Here is a 21,505-nt window from a genome sequence, read left to right on the forward strand (position 1 = left end):
AGCACCAAATGTGACCACAAGAAAGGTATACTAAAATGAATAATGAAAGCGGAGGCGTTGTCCGCCGCTGTGTTGTGCTACGTGCTCCTGTGACAGGCTGTTTATGACGGCACTATGACGTCATCCGACGTGTCAAAACTTCGCCGGGACGGTGCAGCAGTGAGTCAGCCTCGGGTCGGATGTCGGGCCCCGATCGCCGCAGCTGCACATAGACAGACTGGTGAACCGGATTTTATTTAACATCGACACCAACCAACAACGCGCACAGTAAATGCGAGAGTGAATGATTATCCTGAACTGCCGATAGATCCCCACACTGTAAACAGTTCCAAAAACTACTCATCACATGTCTCGGCCCGATCTTTCCGCTAGATTCTTCCTCACATCGCTCGCTATTCGATCACTAGGCAGTACGCCCCGATGAACCAATCACCGCTGTTGCGGCTCCCGCATCTGCAAACTGAACACAGCACCTTGCTCAGGTGTGCCATTCACTGAGTATCATGTGCGACGAGCTCCACCAACGGGTCGCGCCGCCCGCCGCAGGCAGGCGAGTGCCGCGAATAGCGCTGTGGGAGGCCCGCTGGGACGGCAGGCGTCCTTGTTCCGAAAGCGCAGAGATTGCCTCATGAGATTCATAAAATGACTAGATGCTGTCCACTGAGAGAAATAACTGCGTAGCCTCATGAGATACGGTGGCGCAGTTTTATTTGGCTTAATAGTAATGTTCAGACCATTGGGAATATTGGAAATTTCGGACATAACTTCGCTGAACTTTTATTTGAATTATTTTAATCCCGCCTTACTTCATCCGTTTATCACACAGGAAAGAAACTAACACGTTAGTATCGAGATTCTTTACAGAATTGAGCTTCGGTAGTTTTATGACAGAGCCTGATTGCGGGAAAAGTCATAATGTGTGCGGGAGATAGCGAACGCCGACATCAATTTGTGAAACCACGACACGTTGCGGACGCAAAGCTGTGGTTTAATTAGCGTGCGTGCGGAACGAACTTTTTGTCCGGACGGAATTTAACCGATGACGCACTGGTATTGAGCCCCTTAGGCTGTTGAGATATACCGTGGATTGCGGATTGTTCAGCTTGTAGCTTTGTCCACTTTGCTCTAAAAGTATCTACAACTGGTGATACAATAATGCAGCCTATTGCACTTCATGAAAATAATTTGAAACCATACGTTCGGCATCTTCAATAAACATACCTCCACTTGAACACATAATGTCTCATTTGCCGCATACAACAACCCATAAATAGATACAAAAACTATCATAGATTTCAGAGCAGACATTCAATAAAACAATACTGTCGGTAAACTCCTGAAGCGCAGCCCGCGTCGATCACAAAATCTACGTCATCTACTGATTAACGGACACGATGTGGCCGCTCGTTTCGGAGGCTCCGCGACTGACTCGAATAGAACACCCGGCGAACAACACATGTGACACCACGAATAGCACAGACACTGTGGCGTGTGCGTGTGCCGCCGTACGTGGGTCCGTCGGGGGACCGTGCGCGGGCCCCGGGACCCCGGTGGGGTCTGCTGAGTCCCGGTGGGACCTGGTGGGCCCCGTGGGACTCGAGGGCCCATTATGGGCCGAGCGTGAGGTGGCTGGTGACGGTACAAATCGACATCTGTCGCTGCCGCGCGGACGCCGCGGTCCGCTCCCAAATACGGACCATCTGCAGCGAGGGGTCACAACGCTGCTGTTTCGCCGTATTGCGGCGCCCTACGTCATCTCGGTGACGTCACTTGTAGAGCCCTGTGACGTCACGATGTGTGACGTCAGCGGGTCGGGTCGGGGGCTGGGGTGCCCGACGCCGCTACTTGTTGACGAACTGCGACATAAAGTCGATAGGCAGCGGGAAGATGATTGTCGAGTTCTTCTCTGCCGATATCGAGTTCAGTGTCTGCAAAGACGAGAAATTTCGGTTAAAAATGTCAAAAATTGTCTCGCTATCAAAAATTGAAATACTGAACTAAATTGTTCGCCAAACTGCAGTGATCTATCAGAAGTTAGTAGGTACAACACTCTGCAGGCACGTTACGGAAATTTAATCTGGCTGGCATACCCGACCACAACTCACTACATGCACGCCTCAGCCCATCCGCCCCCCCCCCCCCCCGCCCATCCACCGGACACCGGCTCCTGACCTGCAGGTAACGCAGCTGCAGGGCCGACGGCGACTCCTTCATCACATCGGCCGCCTCCTTCAGCGCGCGCGACGCCTTGCTCTCTCCCTCCGCAGCGATCACCTTGGCGCGGGCCTCACGGGCGGCCTCGGCCTCGGCGGCCATGGCGCGCTGCAGCTGCACCGGCAGACGGACGTCCTTCCTGCGGGTCAACAGAGGTCACAGAGGGTCAATAGAAGTAGCAGAGGGTCACATGAGATCATTGGAGGTCATATAGAGTCACAGGAGGTCATTGGAGGTCAAAGAGAGTCACATAATGTCACCAGAATTCATGGGGGCTATTCAAGGCTATCGGAGGTCATAGCGGATCATGGAAGACCATCGAAGGTCATGACAGGTCATGGGAGGTCATCGGAGGTCACGGCGGGTTATTGGAGACCAACGGAGGTCACAGCAGGTCACGGGAGATCATCGGAGGTCATAACAGGCCATGGGAGGTCATCGTAGGTCGTAGCGGGTCGCAGACTGACATCAGAGGGTCATTAGGCGGGTCACTGGAGGCTATCGAAGGTCACGGTCAGTCAAGAAAGTCGACGAAGATAGTGCGAGCCGGTTCACAGTCTCGTTTGTCCCAATAATGCATCACACCGAACCACTCGCTACCCCTGCCGAATTCCAGAGTTCCAAACTGTCCTCATCATGGCTTGGGTTATCTCTGCGGGAGGCGCGTCACATCTCTGCGGGCGGCCCGTCACATCTCAGCGGCACGCGCCTCTGTGACGGGTGTGACGCATCGCCGCGGCGCCGCGCCGTCAGGGCCGGCGACGCGTCGCGCGCGACGAAAGGTGTGGGCCATCGTCGGTCTCTCCGGGCCGACAGCGCCGCCGTCGTATGTCAGGGCCGTGAGAGACGCGTGAAGACAGCCGTGAAATATCGCCGGCCGGTGCCAGCGCGCGACACATGCCGAATTCGAGCGGGAATTGTGCCGTGAAACAAACTGGGCCGCCCGACGTGGGTGGTGCCATGAGGACGGCGAAACTCGGAACGTGGTCCTTCGCCGCCTGAACGGTCTAATCGTCAGCATTTGGTGCAATGAAGCTAATTAACTGGTTCCATCAGCGACTATTTAAATGGGTCAAATGCATTTGATAACTGTGTACTTTAATACAAATTGTATAGTGATTTGAACCAGGCGCGGATACAAGGGGGGGGGCCATGGGGGCCATGGCCCCCCCCTTGGCCGATTTTTTTCAAAAATAAAATAAAAAGTTAAAAAGCTGAAAAGGGGGCCTCCTGAAAATAAAGTGGCTATTCATGTTGAGATGTTGCCTGAACAGCTAGATAAGCTCAATAGACGCAGTTTTTTTTTTTTTGGGGGGGGGGGGCCCAACAAGTGGGAAGATGGGGCCTCCAACATATGGGGGCCTCCTGGTTTCTAATGGCCCCTCCCTTGGAGATTTTCTGGATCCGCCCCTGATTTGAACACACGAGACCACGCACCCACGTCGCCGCACTGAGGGTTTATCCCGTATTGTCGGCCTGCCCGGCCGCCTGGAATGGTATGCTGTGCCGCCTCACACCGACTGCCTGGTGGGTATGCTGTACCGCAGTACACCGTCTGGCGGCAGTGCGGCGCGGCGCTGCTCGTGAGGCCGGCGCGCCGCGGCGCCGCGGCGATTGGAACGTCGCCGTCCTAAAACTTCAAACTTGACAGTAGTCGGTCGCATACATTATGCTCAAGCGCCTATAGCCTATAGGTATCATGATGGGTATTCAATATTCATACTCACACTTCGACGCGTTCGACCTTGATTCCCCAGTTGTCCGTGGCGCTGTCCAGAGAGTTCTGCATCGAGGCTGATATTCCGTCCCTGAAAGCACAGAAATATAGAGCGATTAAAAGGAGTCATTGTTTTTTTTCTGAAACGGTTCTGGGTTGGCTTCCAATATATTGAAAAGTAAAATTGTTACACTTTAACATCTGCTCAAAATGTCGTAGGTATGTCACGGCCGCAGTCGCAGAAATAAATGCAACTGCTTTGCCATTACATTTTACTATAATAAAGTACCTACGCGCACTATCTTTTACATCTTTCATCTTTTCCCGTCAGCAATAATATATGGGTAATGCCTGTATCATAACGGGTTTTGTTTCGTTTAATGCTCGCCGGCACGGAACGTTTGCGTCAGAGAAATAACGAAAAGTGACTAATGTCAATGTTCCAACGACTTGTTTACTACAGTTTGTTGTATGAGATCAATACTTAGTCCGTTCTTGCTACGCACATAATTACCTACCGTTCACTACTTCTTTTGTATTGCTATCAAGCCTAACGAAGCCCGGGAATCGATAAGCACGTTCAAATGGCTGGTGCGGCATCTATTTGTAGCATGCATTGGAGAATAGGTACCTACATATTTCTTTGATCAAAGGAATAGCTGGGATAGAGAAGTTCTCCGTTATATCCCAGCTATTTCATCACATTGGTCTCCCGCTACATCCATACGTGAACCAGGGAATCGCTGGCTCCGTACATTGAGTGCATACCATCCGCTGGACTCACTGGAGCCTGTAAGGACCCATTATTCTCCCGTTACATCCCACTGGAACCCACATACCCGCTGTTCTCCTTTTATACCCCACCCATCCACTGACCGGTCTCCGAGGATCTCATGAAGGTTCTTGGTTCCGAGCATGTTGCGCAGCGTGGTCTGGGCGAGCAGGCGGGTCGAGTGGTGGGCGTTCTCCACGTTGGCCACGCTGATGGTGGCGTTGCTGACCCGATAGTAGACGACGGCGTCCACCGACACGGTCACGCTGTCCTTGGTCAGTACCTGAGGGATAGTGGGAGACAGGGCAGGGACGGTCAAGGTCAGGTCAATGAAGGGTAGACAGGATGTAAAGTTGCTGTCGTTGTTAGACGCTCACTTCCAGCTGGATAAGTTGAAAATACGATTTACGAAACAAAGTTTCATGTGTTATCTTTTTTACGAAGATTATTAGCAAAAAAAAGCTGAGCCGACAGTATATCGGAGAGTCTGTTTGCTGCTTTGCTTTACTTTTGCTACAACGAAACAAAACGAAGCAAAGCAAAACAAACGGAAAATTACGCTGCAATAGGTGCCAACTGTCAGTACACATGTGGGGAACAACAGTGGGCGCCGGTGACCGAATGTCCGATGCATCAGTGTATTTGTCGGAGGAGCGAAGTTGGCCCGACAGGACACGGTCCGTGTGTCGGGTGGCCGCGGCAGGACACAGGCCATGTGTCGGGCCAGAGTGGATGGCTCGTTCGTTTGGAGAAGAATGGTCACAGAGGTGGCACCGTGACGGCGACCTTCCACTAGGGACAACGGTGTGCCAGGCGCAGGTTTGGCACGCGACGCAGCGGGGTGCCCAGTTTGAACGTCAGGGCTGCCGTAACCAGTGTGCGAGTCCGGTGCTGCCTTGCCGCTCAATGCTCAATGCTTAAAGGGACAGTGTCATCGAAAAAAAAATCCATGTATGGAGCTGATTTTTTTTTTAATAGCATTTCTTATTTTTCTGAATCAGAAAAACATAGTTTGAGGACCGAACTCGGTGAAAAATATTGCAACCACATTTCATTTTCATGATTCATTTTCATGAGCGAGCCACCACTACACTGAAAACAATTCAACCCGCGTACAGCGAGTAAAACCCGCTGCTGGCGGGTACACCTACCCACCACCTAATTTGACACTCTACCAGCGGGTGCGTTTACCCGCATATCGCAGGCTGTGAACCCGAGTATATTGTGTACCTAACCCGCATAGGATGGGGACTCAACCCACACACAGAAGGCAACCTACCCGTTCGCAGCGGGTACACAATCCGCACATGGCGTATTACCTGCGCTGCGTGGGTTGGGAACTCGCTTTCTGCGAGTACAAATATCCGCTGGTAGGGTGTCCAAATCAGCTGGAGGGTAAAGTACCCTCCAGTGGCGGCGTTCAAGGAGGAAAACGCCGCCATCGCCGGGATTCGAACCCGATATCTTTGACATTACAAACCGATGCGCTACCAACTGCGCCACAGGCGACCTGACGCAAAGCGACTGAAATGTCGGTGTATATCAGATTAAAATGAAGAGCTGACGGCGGACTCAATACAGAAAGTAAAAAGGCTTATCTTAGACAATTGACATGAATCCGCCTATAGTGTTTTAAATATTAAGGAATAGTTTGGACAAATATTTCATTTGCATCGGGAAAGATTTATTTATCCAGGCTTATTTTTACCAATAAAATGTGCTAAGAACGGTCTGCAAACTTCACCACAATGCGCCAGATTCGCGGACTGCAGAATATTCTGCTGAGCGTTCCAGCGAAATATTCTGCCGGCCAAGACGTGACGTCATCCAAACAATGATTCAAATGTCCCAAGCCCGTTAAGTACCCTCCTAACTCACAGAACGCAGCCCCACAGCTGTTACAGTTACGATTACAATTGCCTTGCACATCTCTACCCCTGCACAAGGCCTGCACAAGCACGCAGCCGAGCCGAAAAGCGACTATTGTGGCGCGTCACATTTCAACACTCGTTTGAGCGTCGAAGTCAAAAGTATTAATTTCAAAACCAATGCCGTGCATCAGTGGGATATCTGCCATGACACATGCGTGATCAAGGCAACCTGCGTATAGCATGTCACCTACCTTGGCGCAGCGAGTTACACGATGCAAAACCTGCGTGATGCGCTTACTCCGTGGGCGCGAGTAACGCCTGCGGCCACAACCCGCTGCGGACGAGTGATTGACCCCGCCAGAGAAGGTTTCATGTATCCGCGCATGACGGGTTGCTGTTTTACCCGAGTATAGCGGGCGTTGACACCCGTGAAGCGGGTGAAAGCTACGATGATAACGGGATGCTCTGCGAAACGCGGGAAGCTAAACGGGTAGTCAGCCTACCCGGCAGCAAAAACTCGCGCAGAGCGGGTAATTTCTTCAAAATACCCGCGATACCCGGGCCAACTCGCAATCCGCGGGTTGAATTGTTTTCAGTGTATTACAAGCATGGCCGCCAGTTTGGAAGCATGCAAAATTACTACAGAACTGGCGCAGATAATACATTATTGACGCTACGCTTACGCGGTCGTTCTTCTGATTGAGTTGTCCTTAGGGAGAGGTAGCCTTAGGTATTGCCTATAAAAATATAACGTGACAATTGGAGGGAGTGACAATTGGACGTGACAATTGACAATGGGAGAAAATATCACGTGACAATCACGTGATAAACGTCATACATTGGAGGGAGATTGTGATTCAAGCTGGAGGAATTCCTTTGTTGAGCCGCTAGAATCCGAAGGAAACAGCGGAAATTGCCTACGACTATTTAATGAATTTAACGGTGATGAATAAGTGCGAAAAACGTTTTGGCTTTATAAAATTTGATGAAATGACCAGGGAAAAGTTTTATTACTGGCGGTCAATTCAAAACGGCGCAAACATTTAAACAGTGAAGATAGTGAAGCACGATTCAAAGTGTGGTACACCTTTCGTACTTTGAGCGGCGATAGCGGGATAACGGTGTGGAGCTTCGAGGATCGGTCTTCAGTTCCCGGACCAGAAAGGTGGGGCCTATGCAATGTCAAATTTCATCAAAATGGTGATACTGTCCCTTTAATTGGAATGTATCATGACTAATAAGTACGTTACGAACCCCATGATACCGGAGCTGGTCATTATGTATTTACGACCATCCGAGGACAAACCAACTTTTTGTGTTGTTCCCTATTGACAAAGTGACTATCTCTTTTCAAGAGACGAAAAGTTAGTAAGTCCCTATGCTGCCGTTGGCTGGCCACCCATGCCTAGAAATAATATCTGCTATCTGTTCAATCTGTCACCGGCGACTGCCTCACAACAAAACGGAGGCGTCTTGTCAACACGAGTCTTGCCAAGTTCCATCGCGGGCCAGATCAGATATGGACTGTTTTTGTGAGTCTTCCTGACTGGGAGAGAGAGGGAGAGAGGGAGAGTGCGCGACAGAACGGACACAAACATCCTGCCAGATGTTCTATGTCACCAGCCCCGCAATTGTTGGCCGCCGCAGTGACAGATCCACTCGGCGTGTAAGCGTGCTCAGGAGAGGGACAACAAAGTACCGACCGGCTCAAGTGGACTTCAGAGACGAGGGCGGACATGAAGCATACGCTGGACGTGGACAGAGGTGTGAAAATATGCTGCTGACGGTTAGCGCGTTCTTACCTCTTGAGGAGGAACGTCGAATACGGACGTTCGCATGTCGATCTTGGTGTAGTTCTCGATGCATGGCAGGATGAAGAATATTCCTGCGAAAGAGCACAAGTGTTAGTTAGGTTTTAAATAAACTAACGCCACATAGCATTATATCGTAGTATCATTATAAAAATTAAGGATAACTGACGGAGATTCGCTGTAAGCACTGATGCCTTCTTTGCGCGGAGAGTGACATCTGACCAGAACTTTCTCAAAACATTGGCAAAAGCTGTGAACTCAAATAATGAGGCGTAATAATATAGCAACATTTAATTTTCAATGGTTCTGCTCCATTATTCGAGCTTCATCTTGGCCAAGAATACGTTTGTAAAAAAAAGAGAACAACCTGCAGAAATCTGTTTTACGAAATGTTTGCATGACAGGAAGGTAAATGACCTTTGACAATCCATTTTTAACATATTATTCGTGCCAAGTTATAATTCCCCTCGTCTGACGTCTAATTAAAATTAAACCGCTCGATTTCAATCCCGAAATTAAATTCGCCGCCTGTAATGGAAGCGGTCCGGCGGCGGGCGTTTCGTCACCGGGCCTTCACGCACCGCCGACTGCACAGTGCGAGCAAATCCGGATCAATGCTGCCGGGCCGGCGCCAGAGCGACCGACCCGGACCGCGACCGCACGGCCCTCAGCTGAGCCGTCCGAAACACATCGCCCCCGGAGGCACACGGCGGTGGCACTTTTCATTACGGCGAAATAGGGGCGACTTGATCCTGGTAGCAGCCGGGCAGTGGCATGATTCATGCATTCCGCCATGGGTCACGTGAGGTATACAGGAGGATATGAGGTAGGTATGCCTATATGTGTGCGCCTACATATGCTGTGATGCTCGTCGAGTGATGTGAGGCATATGAGATGCCACAACATCACTGTTAGCCGCGCCAATCGTGCTGCAAGTTAAGAAGCACAGATAACAGTAGTGCTACCGTTATCTGTGTAATAAGGCATTTGATGGAATAATTTAGGGCTATAAAATAGTATTTAAGTAATTTTCCGATCGTAAACTACTTGATGTTCCAGATCAATCTACCCAAAATTAGGTGAATCATGGGGTTGGGTAAGTTATGCAGTATAAACTGAAACATAATGTTCAGTCTTCAGGAATATTTTGCAATAAAATTGAATGCACTGTAGTGGCAGCAACGCATTACTAAGTTACAACTCGAGCGTGGATTCTGGACGATGCATAATGCTAGTGGTAGCTCCCTGGTCGATCAGCGTTATATCACGCTCGATAACTGATCAGTCTAATGAAGTTATTTTCAGGCTAGCGTTCATGACTGCTGTTCTGTATGCTGGCTTGATCCACGTTCTCGGTTATTCTGTGGTAATTGTTGCATGACAATAATATTTGGCTAATAAGCTTGCCAGTCAAATAAAGGAAAGCTGCAATGTTACATTTGAGCCAGAACGAAGAACATCTCATAAATGAAACAGTGGCCGTACTCATGATCGGTAGCCAGCGTGCAGTGCCTTACCCCGACGTCACTAGGCGTCTGAGAGGAGCGGTAAAACATAGTCATTGCCCTATTACGATCTCGGAAAGTGAGCCTACCTGGGCCTCTGGCGCCGCCGGACAGCAGCCGTCCCTATCGAGCCCTATCGAAAGTCGCCTTACCTGGGCCTCTGGCGCCACCGGATAGCAGCCGTCCCAGTCGGAAAATGACCGCCCGTTCATATTCCTGCACCACCTGTCGACAAACAGCTGGATGTCAGTCCGTATTACACGATCATGCTGCCGATATTCAACACTTGCACCTGGCACAAATGAATAATCATTAGTTTCATCCCCATCTAAAACTGAGAGCAGTCGTTTTTCGTACCTAATTTAAAAATAAAGTGCATCAGTTTTTGTGAACATCTCTTTGTAAGGTAGGTATTCATGCTTAGCAAACTATATGTTTCATTTCATGGATCAGTAGTTTTGAAAAATATAAAACATAGCCGCCTCGAAAGTATGCATCCTGTTATGATTCGGCTGTGGTATGCAACATCCGCGTAGCAAATGTTTGGTTAGAAAACAGTTTACAAAGACCAAAGGCCAATGCCAGTGTGCCAGTAGTAGTGTGCAATGCCAGTAGGCAAAGCTAGAGCATGATCGTGGATCATGACCGATTGACCGATGACCGATTACGTCGATAAATGCCGTTAAAGATGAAAAATCCTGGAAATTGAGCAATGTGATTGATATCACGGGCGTAGTGTGTAACTGTTCTCAGAATCGGCGCAACTAATTCGCAATCCCTACAACGTTGGACTCAGTGCGGGACCGTTAACTGCCTGAACGAAGTTATCCATCACCCGGCGAGATATAAACTAAAAGTGACCTGTAATCTTCCAAGACGCATTGCTTCCGTAAATCTCTATAAACCGTGACCGACACGGGTGCATTAAGTTGCTATAAACCACAACTAAGAGACTTTTACAGATTTCGTTTCATTTCATTGCTACCTCCCAACTGACCCTCTGTAGTTTACCTACCCGGAAGCAGACGCAGAGCGAGAAGGGCAGGGTGCACAGGACCAGTAACCATGAGATCAGCGTCAGTAGCACACCGCACAGGCCATTGTCGCCGCTGTTATCTGCAAAAGACACAAAAGGACGCAGGTCAGACACGGAATCGTTAACAGGCGCACTCAAAACTTTTTTACTACCTCCTGGAGAGTTCATTTTCATCAAACCCGCAAGATAATAGTATATTGAAAGGGTAACTTGCTGCTACCATTATGTGCATAGTAACGGTACGTGGTTAATATGAACTTATTCGCCAGCGAAGAGTATTATTACCATGTAAATATCAATATTACTCTCGCGATCCAGAACATCACGAAAACTCTTTCCTCCTGGGTATCGTGACTCGGGTACAGATAGTCGTTTCATGCGTGGATCTTGTTTACCCTCGTGAAGATGATATTTGAAATGGAAACAATCAGCCAATCAGAAACGAGATCGGCCGTTTGCGGTTTGAAGGCCGCGCGCATCTGTCAGTTTTCGGCCGTTGGTCTCCGAGAGCGGATGTGAGCAGTGTCGGTGCCGCGCGGCGTGGCCGTTGGTGATTGTGCTTGTGTGTTGTTCATCGCCTATAGAGCCTCTGTGGACATTTTATTGTAAGTACTGATGTGCTAGAGCATTGCGTGCCGTTGAGTGGTGCTAATTTGACCTGGTTAACAGGACCCCGTGCACGGCCACGTGGCCTAGTGTTGTGAGTACGTACATTAATTTTGTTGTGATGCTACAAGTTTATGCATTTTGTTGGTGACTTTGAAAAAGCCTTGCACTGTAGTGATCCAGTCTCATTATCTCACGCAGACGGGCGACCACCCAGGAACGCCGTCGCTCACTTCAAATATTGTGCGCTCTGCCTAATCCAATATGAGGGCGCTGAATGTGTTGTATTCATATTCAAATTGCATTCAAGTTGTATCGTGGTGTTTATTTACCGCTTGTGCATTGCTGAACGCTTTGTATAAATTTGTATGAATAAGTGAAGAGTCTCACAATGTTCATGGTTGGTGTGCCCCTCGTATTGTTTGTACGGAAGCCAAATATACCTACATTGTTGCTCTTGAAGCATTTTTTTTTTTAGTTGGTGAGCTCCGGTTAACAGAAGCTTCGTGAAGCTTCTGAAGGAAGCGTCTGTGGGTCTGTTACCATCCTCTGGGGTGTTTACACTAAAGGAAAGAGTAAACATTACCATGTGACAAAGGGTAGGCCATAAGAATATACTCTCTGTAAAGGGGTAAAGCACAGAGTAGATGATGCGTTACTCCCTAAAAAAGGGCTCCGTTAAAGATTTACCCTTTCAAAGAGTGTAACCCAAAAAATGTTACACTCTAGACAAGAGTAAATCAAAAGAGTTTACCATTCAGAAGATGGTAAAAAACGTCTGTGTGTCATGTTACCCCTCCCTGGCGAGTTTACTCTTCATGAAAGAGTAAAATTTACCATCTGGAAGGTGGTAAAAAACGTCTGTGTGTCAAGCTACCATGCTATGGCGGGTTTACCCTTCAGGAAATGGTAAAAAAGTTTTCAGTGCGAGGGCTAGAGACCAGAAGGTCTGATGCTTTTGATGGTAGCCGTGATATTATATCAGACCTAAGTACCTACATGTACATGAACTGTAGAGAACAAATAATCACGAACGTCGCGTTTTAAGTATCACACCATATTCCGCAGCAATTTATATCAGCGAAATGTTATAACTGGTAGGTAGTTGGCATCTTAGAATATTCAAATTGCGGATTGGTGGAACGGGCTGTTCAAGCCCGCTGATTTTTCCAGCTGATACTCATCCGTTCGCCCCCCGTAACAATACCCGTGGTTTGGCCTATAACACATGGTCAATGGCATCAATAATGCGTAACTCCTAGATTGGATTCGGACCACGTAGCCGCCAAAACGTTTGGGGGCTAAAATTGGAACGTCCAAAGTCGATCGAAGCGGTGGGGCGCACCAACCAATAACACCGCCAGCCGCACGTTCCATTTGTTCTATTCTCGAGGCCCGATGGTGAAAACAGCCTTACTCGAGCGTCAATACACACAAACTCGGCGTCTGGCGTCGGTTGTAACGGATATTGTACGGCAAGCTCGATTGACGCCTTAGCTGGCACCTTTTCTGACGAAAACACGGAGCTTGAGAGGCCGCCGGGTTGGTATACCACCCAGCTGGAGCTTACGAGCCTGATGAACCTCGTGACTTGCCATTAGGGAGGCTAAACTATGTGGTTGGGAGAATGAATGGTCGGGGTGCGACATTCATTCTTCCTGGCAGCTTTAATTGCGCGATACTACGAACTCAGTGACAAGGCTTTGGACCAATGACATGCAGAATAAGTACAATGTCGTAGTGATATTTGGCGGGGAATGCTGGTTTGAGCAAGACATTAGTCGAAAGTGACGAAACCACAGTGAAGGTACTGAGTCAGACAGGTGGGAGGAAGGCAGCGGCCGAGTCGGCAGGGAGGGGAGAGGAGTGGGGAGAGTCCCACCAAGTCCCCGGATCGGGTGATCGTCTGCGCCCCGTCCTGTGGTGATCGGTCAGGAGCGGTGACACCGCCGTGTCGTCACGGTACGTAACAGGAGCTGACACGGGAGACGGTGTGACAGCACCCGTCACACTCGTCAACGGTCCACCGCCGACGGGCTCAGATGAACTCGTCCAAACTGAAACGTCTCACACAAAAACGGGCGACAGATAGCATCAGGGGGCCGAGCCGTTTAGGTATACCTCAGTACAGCCGGAATAACGCTCAGAGACATGCTGTGAGAATGAGTCTCGCGCATAAATATATGTAATTCCACGCGACAGCCGACACTTTGTTCAACTAGAGCATACGAATGCACATTTCAAAGCTCGGGTCGCGGTGCTGACATTTCCAAAGCGCAAGAGCTGAAACAGGCCTGTTTGCCATTCTGTGACAGCATTCCCAGCGGGGCTTTGTCGGAGTGACAGTGGCGCCGAGAGCTGCATATTCTGAGGCTGGCGACCGTGGGACGGGTCGGCTTTTGCCGAGACGAGACCAAAACTCTGCGGTTAGCCGTATGACGCTCTCGACAATCCAATGTGACAGCATCTGGCATGCAGTGCTCCTGTGCTGTCTTATCTCCAAATTGATGCAAGAGGCTGCATTGTTTTGGTGACTTCCAGTAACATAACGTTTTCGCTTATCCTCAAAATTTATGTCTCATTGTCAAGGCGTTTTGACCGTCATACATGCCCGGATTTACAACACACCATGAGTTATCAAAACCAAAATTAAAAATTTGCAAAACGGGCTAGCTACTGTCACCAACCAATAACCAGCCATACCAAATAACCAATAACAATTCTTTGTCTCAGTGACGCCCGTGCGGCGTACATTTTCTGAGCTTGCGCCGACGATTCATTCCGTTCTGAACGATTCCTTTCATACTGTCCATTCCGAGGGACTTCGGTTGATGGAGCGAGGACGACGGTCTGGCGCTATGAGCAATATCGGGCATAACGGAACGTCGCATTGTTCCGAATCGCTGACGGTGAAAGACTACAATTAATGCCGTTCAGCTCGATTGAAGGTAATCGAAGGAACGTGAAGAGGGTGATATGAACGGAACTAAAGAGAAAAATGTGAAAATTGAGAAGATAACAGGTAATAATGTTTGAGAAACTACCACGTTATGGATCTTCCACCATTAGAAGCCTGAAAAAAACTGCGCAGTTTCCTTAACAAAGAAAAAGGACTGTGACTCATTTATTAACCCACGCCCTGGCGGTCTCGGCCAACTTCTCCATAGTGGGGGGGGGGGGGGGCATATGTTACCACCCACCTCTAACTCAAAAACCAAGAGGGCTACAAAGACGCGGTAAAAAGCAGTCGATAGCTCTCAATCCGTACGTTTGAAAGTATTTAAGTCATTTTTCATCTTATAGCAATATTGGGGTCACCAGAGGTCATCAAAGGTCAAAATTTGCCAATTGTCATTATATTTTTCAGAAAACATGCCATTATCTCAGGAACTATGGTAGCTAGAAAAACGCATGGAAAAACAATCGATAGCTTTTGAACTTTTCTTTTGATAAGGTCATTATCAAAATTGACCTCAGGTCAACGGTTTAGCCTCCAGAGGGCAAAAACTCCAAAAATAGCTGTTTTTACGAAAAGTGTTTTTCGACAATAACTTTCGACTACAAAAGGCTACGACATTTCTATTGCCAGAATCGTGTTCCTCTCGCCGACACGCGTCGAATGAACTATAATTTGACCTTGAAAGGTCAACTTGAAAATTTGACCTCAGGTCAAGGTCATGACCTGACCGGAAAAGGTCATGTTGCATATCAGTCAATGCGTCTCAACAAGACAAACACAATGAGACCACCCCCAGCGTTCTATCTCTTTCCGATCGCGAGTTATTGGCAAAAATCTGTTTGTAGCCTCAAATGACCTCGGATGACCTTTCTAGAGGCTATCAGCAAAAATGACACCTTTGTCATCACGGGTGGTCCAAATCATTGTGATTCTGAAATTTTTGGACTGTTCCTATGCGTACACACGGATCTAGAGGCATTTTCATTTTTCTCCATTGACTTGTAATGGAAAGGTCACGCCACTGACCTGACCTTAGGTCACGGATATAAAAATCCGAGATATACAAATTGTAGGCGCCCATAACAGCATGCAATCCACCAAGTTTAAAACCTTTCTGACAAACACTGCAGGCTGGACATGATTGCAAACTTTTTTAGGCTTGGTCAGTTAACCTGACCTGGTGACCTGACCTGACATGACCTGGGGTAAAAAATTTCACACATTGTCCAAAATTGATGTACCAAGAGCTACCCAAAGCGGCAAGGCGCTACGCGCCGCGGTTTTTTATTCACAAGCAGAAAACGCGACAGGGTGGTAACATATGCCCCCCCCCCCCCACTGGGGCGAAGGTTAATGTTTGCAGCTAGGTCCGGTCATAATTGCTTCTCTCGATAAAATACACTCGCTGGTAGGACAATGGATTTGACCCTCGCCAGCACATGCCATTTCCCATCCTAGAACGCACATGGGGAGGGGGTGGTGGTTGTCACCCCCCTCGCGCCATTTCCTTCCTGTTGGAGATAGAGCTTCGCGGCAAAAACCAATAGATTCTAAGGGAAGAGACAAATCCAATGGTACCCAAGTTTACCTCATTAGGTCAATCATTGACCTTCCAGGTCAGGTCAAACTAAAAAAATGTTGCTGTTTGGGGCCATCGTTGGAATATCACGTGCGGTGCCCATCATATACCGATGTCGCTGCCGTTTGTGGTGCCAAGCCAGGTAGAACAGCTATTTATCGCACTATCCGATTAGGTTTTTACTGCCTGTGGTCATTTCAGGTCAAGCTAAGTCAAGGTCAATGATATGTGTTTGCATGTCTGTGTGTGTCTGTGTGTAGGTATGCTGATGTGTGCACTGATTGGTTTGTGTGTCCCTATTATATGGGATCATGATCTGAGAAGCTTTTACCAAAACTGCAGTAAAAATAAAATCACGAAAAGTAAATTGAGCAAGCCTAAAATTCAATGCTTTTAGGTGACCTAGGTTGACCTTGACCTTGACCCTGACATCTGCACATCGTGGAAAACATGTTCCATGATAGGTGGGAGCCGGGAGGTAAGACTAGCAAAAACATACCGAACCAAATACCAACCAAAACCTTGGGAACATAACAAACCGAGCCAACTTGGGATATTGAGGTAAATACAAACTTGATTTCACAACCTCTTACCATTTGTACATTTCACAACCACAACCATTAGTGAAGGATTATAATGCCAGTAAAACACCAAGAGCATTAGGATTGAAATACCAAATACCAAGCTGATGTCGCCTCAGCATCCGTATTCATGTATACCAAAAAGTTGTTATATGATTGACATCTCTAATCAGTAATCATCCAACAAAATTAATCTATCAGGTAAACGATGGGTAGCAACATCCTAATCACATTAACGCGTTAACACATTAACAATAACGTTATCACATTAACGATCTGACAAAGAAAACACGCGTAATGTTTGGTAAAGAGAAACGCGTCGATTTCACTAACGGCGGACAGCTCCGCACGCCGTGACCCGCTGGATGGGTGCCAAATTGGCTTGTTTACGTACAGGCTGGATTGAGCAGTGTAGGAGACGCTCTATGCAATTCAGTTTAGTTTGGCTGGAAAGGCTGCCGTGACTGGATGCGGGCCTGACGGGGGGTGAAAGGGGAGAAGCCGTACGGAATGCCCGATCATCCAGTGAGCCAGGTCAGCGCCTGCGACGTACCCCGGTCGGAGGCGGCGATCGGACCTGCCGAGCTCAGCACTTACCGGTGCCGACGGCCACCACGCTGGCCTTCCTGCCCTCCTCCGACATCACGCCCGCAGCGAATCAATACCGAGACAGGCGGCACGGCGACGACGAGCCGCCGGCGAGCGCGGCCGGCGCCGGACGCGGCGCGCATGCTCCCAACCCGGCGCAGACGGGCGCGCCGCGCGCTCCTCACCCCATCGACCCGGTCCGGTCCGGCCCGGTCCATGCGGCCCGCTCACCAACCCCTCCCTCCCCCCCCCCCCCAGAGCGTCAGTGCTTAGCCTCATTGCAGTGATGCAAGGACTTATTTACCACGCATAGGGAGCATTCGTAAAGCTAGATCCAATTTCTTTGCATCAGTGGACTACAAATACATGTAGCTATCAAACTGCTGTATCGAATTATCGACATTTTGAAATTTTTGAATATTATATTTTTACAATTACAATTTTTTTTAGATTTTTTTTTCCAAAAAGTTTGTATTTTTCACAAAAATCGGAATATATGTGATAGAACGCACACTGATGAACTACTCTAGCAGGTTTTAGCCCAATATCGTCAAAAATAGCCAAGTTATTTGCATTAATTGTCAACATTTTACAATTATATATTTTTCAAAACCATTTTTCAGTACGTTTTTGATATCGTACAGCAGTATAAATGGCCCCATCGTGTTCCTTAGCTCAAACTGCATCTGATAGGCACCTTTTTTGTTCAAAAATTTCATTTTCAAAATTTGACCTTTTCTGACCTGAAAGTGACATGACCTCCGGTAAATTCAGCTGAAAATGACCTCAAATAACACAGACAACATTATTTTCTAAATCTACGAGTAAAATGGACCATACAACATGCGTCACGTGACCGATACATGATACCTATACAATTTTCGTGACCTAGGATGACCTGGCCTTGATCTGAAAAATTCGAAGTAAAAGTTCGGTACCTTCGCGGTAACTAAGGCATATATCGAGGAGTGCGTAAACCAAAACGGAGCCTGCTTGGACTTGTTAGCCGGCGGCCAGAGCCAAAATTGTGAACAAGCAAAAAAATCGATAATTTTTACTTTGACCTGACCTGCTACGTCATCGGTGACCTCGAGGCCAATGAAAATAGGTTTCACTCAACAGTTTTTCCAGGGCTATCAGACGCCGTTTGAATTTTGACGATCGGCCTAGTAGTTGTTTCGGAGACAGGAGGGGGGGGGGGGCTCTGGAGAGCCCCCCCCCCCCCAGTCACACGCGTTATGGAAAATACCCCAGTTCATGCGCGGGTTAAGATGAAAATCTTGACATGAATGTTCCGCACATCATAACCCCAGTATCAAGGAGTGAAAATGTTCAATCAATCGTTCAGTCGTTGTAGCTACAGCGAACATTTAATTTTTACCCAGGTTATGTACCTTGACTGGAACCGGTGGCCTTGAATAACATAGACCTGAAATTCTCACAATATGCGGAGCAAAGAGGTATAAAAAGAGCTTCTGATTGTTAAATATTCGCTAAAATATAGGAGTGGTAAAGCACCACCCCTCCCCTTAGCTGCCACGGCGCAGGTAAAATTCATGGCTTCCTTTAACCTCAATTCAGTGCGTTATGTTACCTGGGTCCACCTCTGTGCGTAAGTTGGGTTGGCAGGCTTTCGTAGATGGAGTGTTATTTTAAACCCCCAAGGATCCATCGGTTTCCACATCGGCTTTCACAATACGAGCATGATCGGTAGGTATTGGCCGAGGTTAGGGTATGCCGTTCAACGTGCAAGCCCTCTCTCTCTCTCTCTCTCTCTTTCTCTCTCTCTCTCTTTCTCCCTCTCTCTCTCTCTCTCTCTTTCTTTCTCTCTCTCTTTCTCCCTCTCTCTCTCTCTCTCTCCATCTCTGCCCGTCTCTCTTTCTCTTTTTCTCTCTTCCACACACCCACTTACTCACTCACTCAATCAATCACTCTCTCGCTCATTCTCTTTCTTCTCTCTCTTTCTCTCTCCTTCTCTCTGAAGTCGAAGTGAGTCATATTAGTATGTAATGGTTGCATTTACTCTAATTGCACAAAAGTGTTGCTAATTACCACTGCAGCAAAGAGTGTCAGGTTCAAACGCACCGGTGAAAACACGACAAGGCAGCGAAAGACTCGAAACGGAATTATATAAACGAACGAAATAACCAGGCGGGGGGGGGGGGGGCAAAAGGAAAAATAGGGACATGGAGATGGAAACGCTTTTTTTCTTGACTGCGCTGTGTACAACGCGTGACAATACTCGTATTAACTACAGAATGGTTGAATTAAAGAAAAATAACCAGTATACTCATTGTAGAAAATACTTGAATACATATCGGTCAAAGCAATACGTACTGGCCTGGATGGAGTCGCTCCTGATGCGCACGGATGAATATGGCCGCAGGTGGTGGCCGTTGGCAGGGTCCTCCTCCAAAACAGGCTGGATTGAAGAGCTCCGACGCGACATTCCCGAGGTCCTGGGCTCCAGCGCAATCCAACAATTACGCTCTTGGATCCAGTTCGAATTTGTTCGGTTTCAATTCGGTCCAGTTCGGTTAGATCCTCTTCAATGGCTTGTCTGCTCGAATCGTTTTCCTGATGCTTGAAAATCCACCTTATTCGAAGGAAATATTTGTCTTATCGACAACCGCCACCTGGTAATTTCATCACGTGGTGCACTTTGCTCCAGACGTCAGCAAGTTCTCTTGACGGTCGTTATAACCTCTCTTCAATCCGACAATCTCCCATTCAATCACAGCTGTGGGCCGCGCTAACTTCTGGCCACGTCCCGCCGACTCCGTCACCGCACCTCGGGCCGATCGGCGCACCGGTCGCTCCGTCACCACCGGGCCGCGGTCCGACCAATCAATGAGCTGGTCACAGGCGAACACACGGCGCGCCAAACACGAAACCGACGCGTGACGCGCCGCTCAGCAAGTGCGGCCAATACGGCGCGCCGCGGCGGTGGCGATCGTTGTGTATCGACGCGTCGCTCGCGTCGGAAAGGCCGCGTCTGCGGCAGAACTCCCACTGGTCAGCGTGCTCCATGGCGGGCTGATACAACATTCACAGCTGCCTCCACATTAGCATCGGTCGATGGCGATAGTAATTAGCAATTACTGACTGGCTGGGAATGGGATGACATAGCTTCCGAGGAATGACTCCGTTGACAAAGCTGGCAGCTGCTTCTGTAGCTAATGGTTTTATTTCATTTTGAGTCAGGGGAGTTTTGCTTTCGTTATCGATGCATCTAGTTACATTCATTAGTTCAAAATATTTGTGAAATAAATAAAATGTGTACCTATAACCAGGGCTGCGGAGTCGGAATCGGTGTTAGAGCTGGAGTCAGTCGGAGTCGACAGTTCTGCCCGGAGTCGGGGTCGCCAAAATCTTACAGATTCCGACTCCGGAGTCGGAGTTAACGCTGCATGGTTCAACGCCATGCACTGCACCTGTTTGATTGACGATACTGCGCTTGAAATTAGATTTTGTCGAAAAAAAGGCCATGTTGTTGTTTTGGACAAACGTTTTCGGCGAAAGAAACAAGAGTCTGGATTTTCCAGATCCTGCTCTGCTTCTGCGTGTTATTTTTATTGCATAATTGCATCTCAAAGACTTGGAACGCACAAGGGATCGTTTCAGGCAAGCCAAAACATCTCCGTTATGAACTTCAATATCATGGTACAGATTTTAACCCGCGCACCGACGGGGGTCTGCGCCAACTTCGCACCGACGGGGGGGGGGGGGGGCGGATGACCGCCCCCCCCCCCTGAGATCTCGAGAACGAAGCAAGATAGCGACAAGCGGTAAACGGCATCGGATACGCACGGCCAAGATCTACAATTTTTACTCGGGTCACTTTCAGGTCAGGTCAAAGATGACGTCACAGGGGTCGAAAAAGTCAAAATGGCGGCGCTAGATATGGAGAGAGTTTTTCTCGAATAACTTTCGAATTAGTCAAGATAGGAACAAACTAAGGGCATCATCGTGATCCTCTCGTCAATCCGCATCGAATGATATATATGTTAACCTCGAAAGGTCAAGGTCAAAGGTTGACCTCAGGTCACGTGACCTCGAGGTCATCATGTATATCATTCGATGCGTCTTGACGAGCTGAACACAATGAGACCATCCACGCGTCTGTATCTTGTTCCTGTACGGAGTTATTGGCCAAAAACCTTTGGTGACCTTTGATGACGTCACATGACCTCACAGCTGCCCAACAGCAAAACAGACCTCAAGGTAGTGAAGGTTGATCGTATATGAAGTCATGTATGGTATATG

The 21,505-nt window shown here is 48.3% G+C and overlaps 1 protein-coding gene across 5 annotated transcripts in view; it reads right to left on the reverse strand.

Moving 5' to 3' along the window:
* Positions 1-218: 218 nt before the first annotated feature.
* LOC122379871 (band 7 protein AAEL010189-like) overlaps positions 219-21,505 on the reverse strand; it is a 57,733-nt gene continuing 36,446 nt past the window's right edge. For 3 of the 5 annotated variants that reach the window (XM_043362433.1, XM_043362432.1, XM_043362434.1), the window contains 7 exons: positions 10,906-11,006; positions 10,043-10,115; positions 8,377-8,459; positions 4,808-4,986; positions 3,942-4,022; positions 2,173-2,353; positions 219-1,928 (listed from right to left, as the gene is read on the reverse strand). In XM_043362433.1, the coding sequence (XP_043218368.1) occupies positions 1,842-1,928; positions 2,173-2,353; positions 3,942-4,022; positions 4,808-4,986; positions 8,377-8,459; positions 10,043-10,115; positions 10,906-11,006 (785 nt within the window). In that variant the 3' untranslated portion in view covers positions 219-1,841. Of the gene's footprint in view, positions 1,929-2,172; positions 2,354-3,941; positions 4,023-4,807; positions 4,987-8,376; positions 8,460-10,042; positions 10,116-10,905; positions 11,007-17,248; positions 17,354-19,576; positions 20,330-21,505 lie in introns of those variants that run through there. The other 2 variants (XM_043362435.1, XM_043362436.1) reach the window with 2 other exon arrangements.

This window comes from Amphibalanus amphitrite, unplaced genomic scaffold (genome assembly GCF_019059575.1).
Source record: "Amphibalanus amphitrite isolate SeventyFive unplaced genomic scaffold, NRLGWU_Aamphi_draft 000085F_arrow, whole genome shotgun sequence".
NCBI classification, from domain to species: Eukaryota; Metazoa; Arthropoda; class Thecostraca; order Balanomorpha; family Balanidae; genus Amphibalanus; species Amphibalanus amphitrite.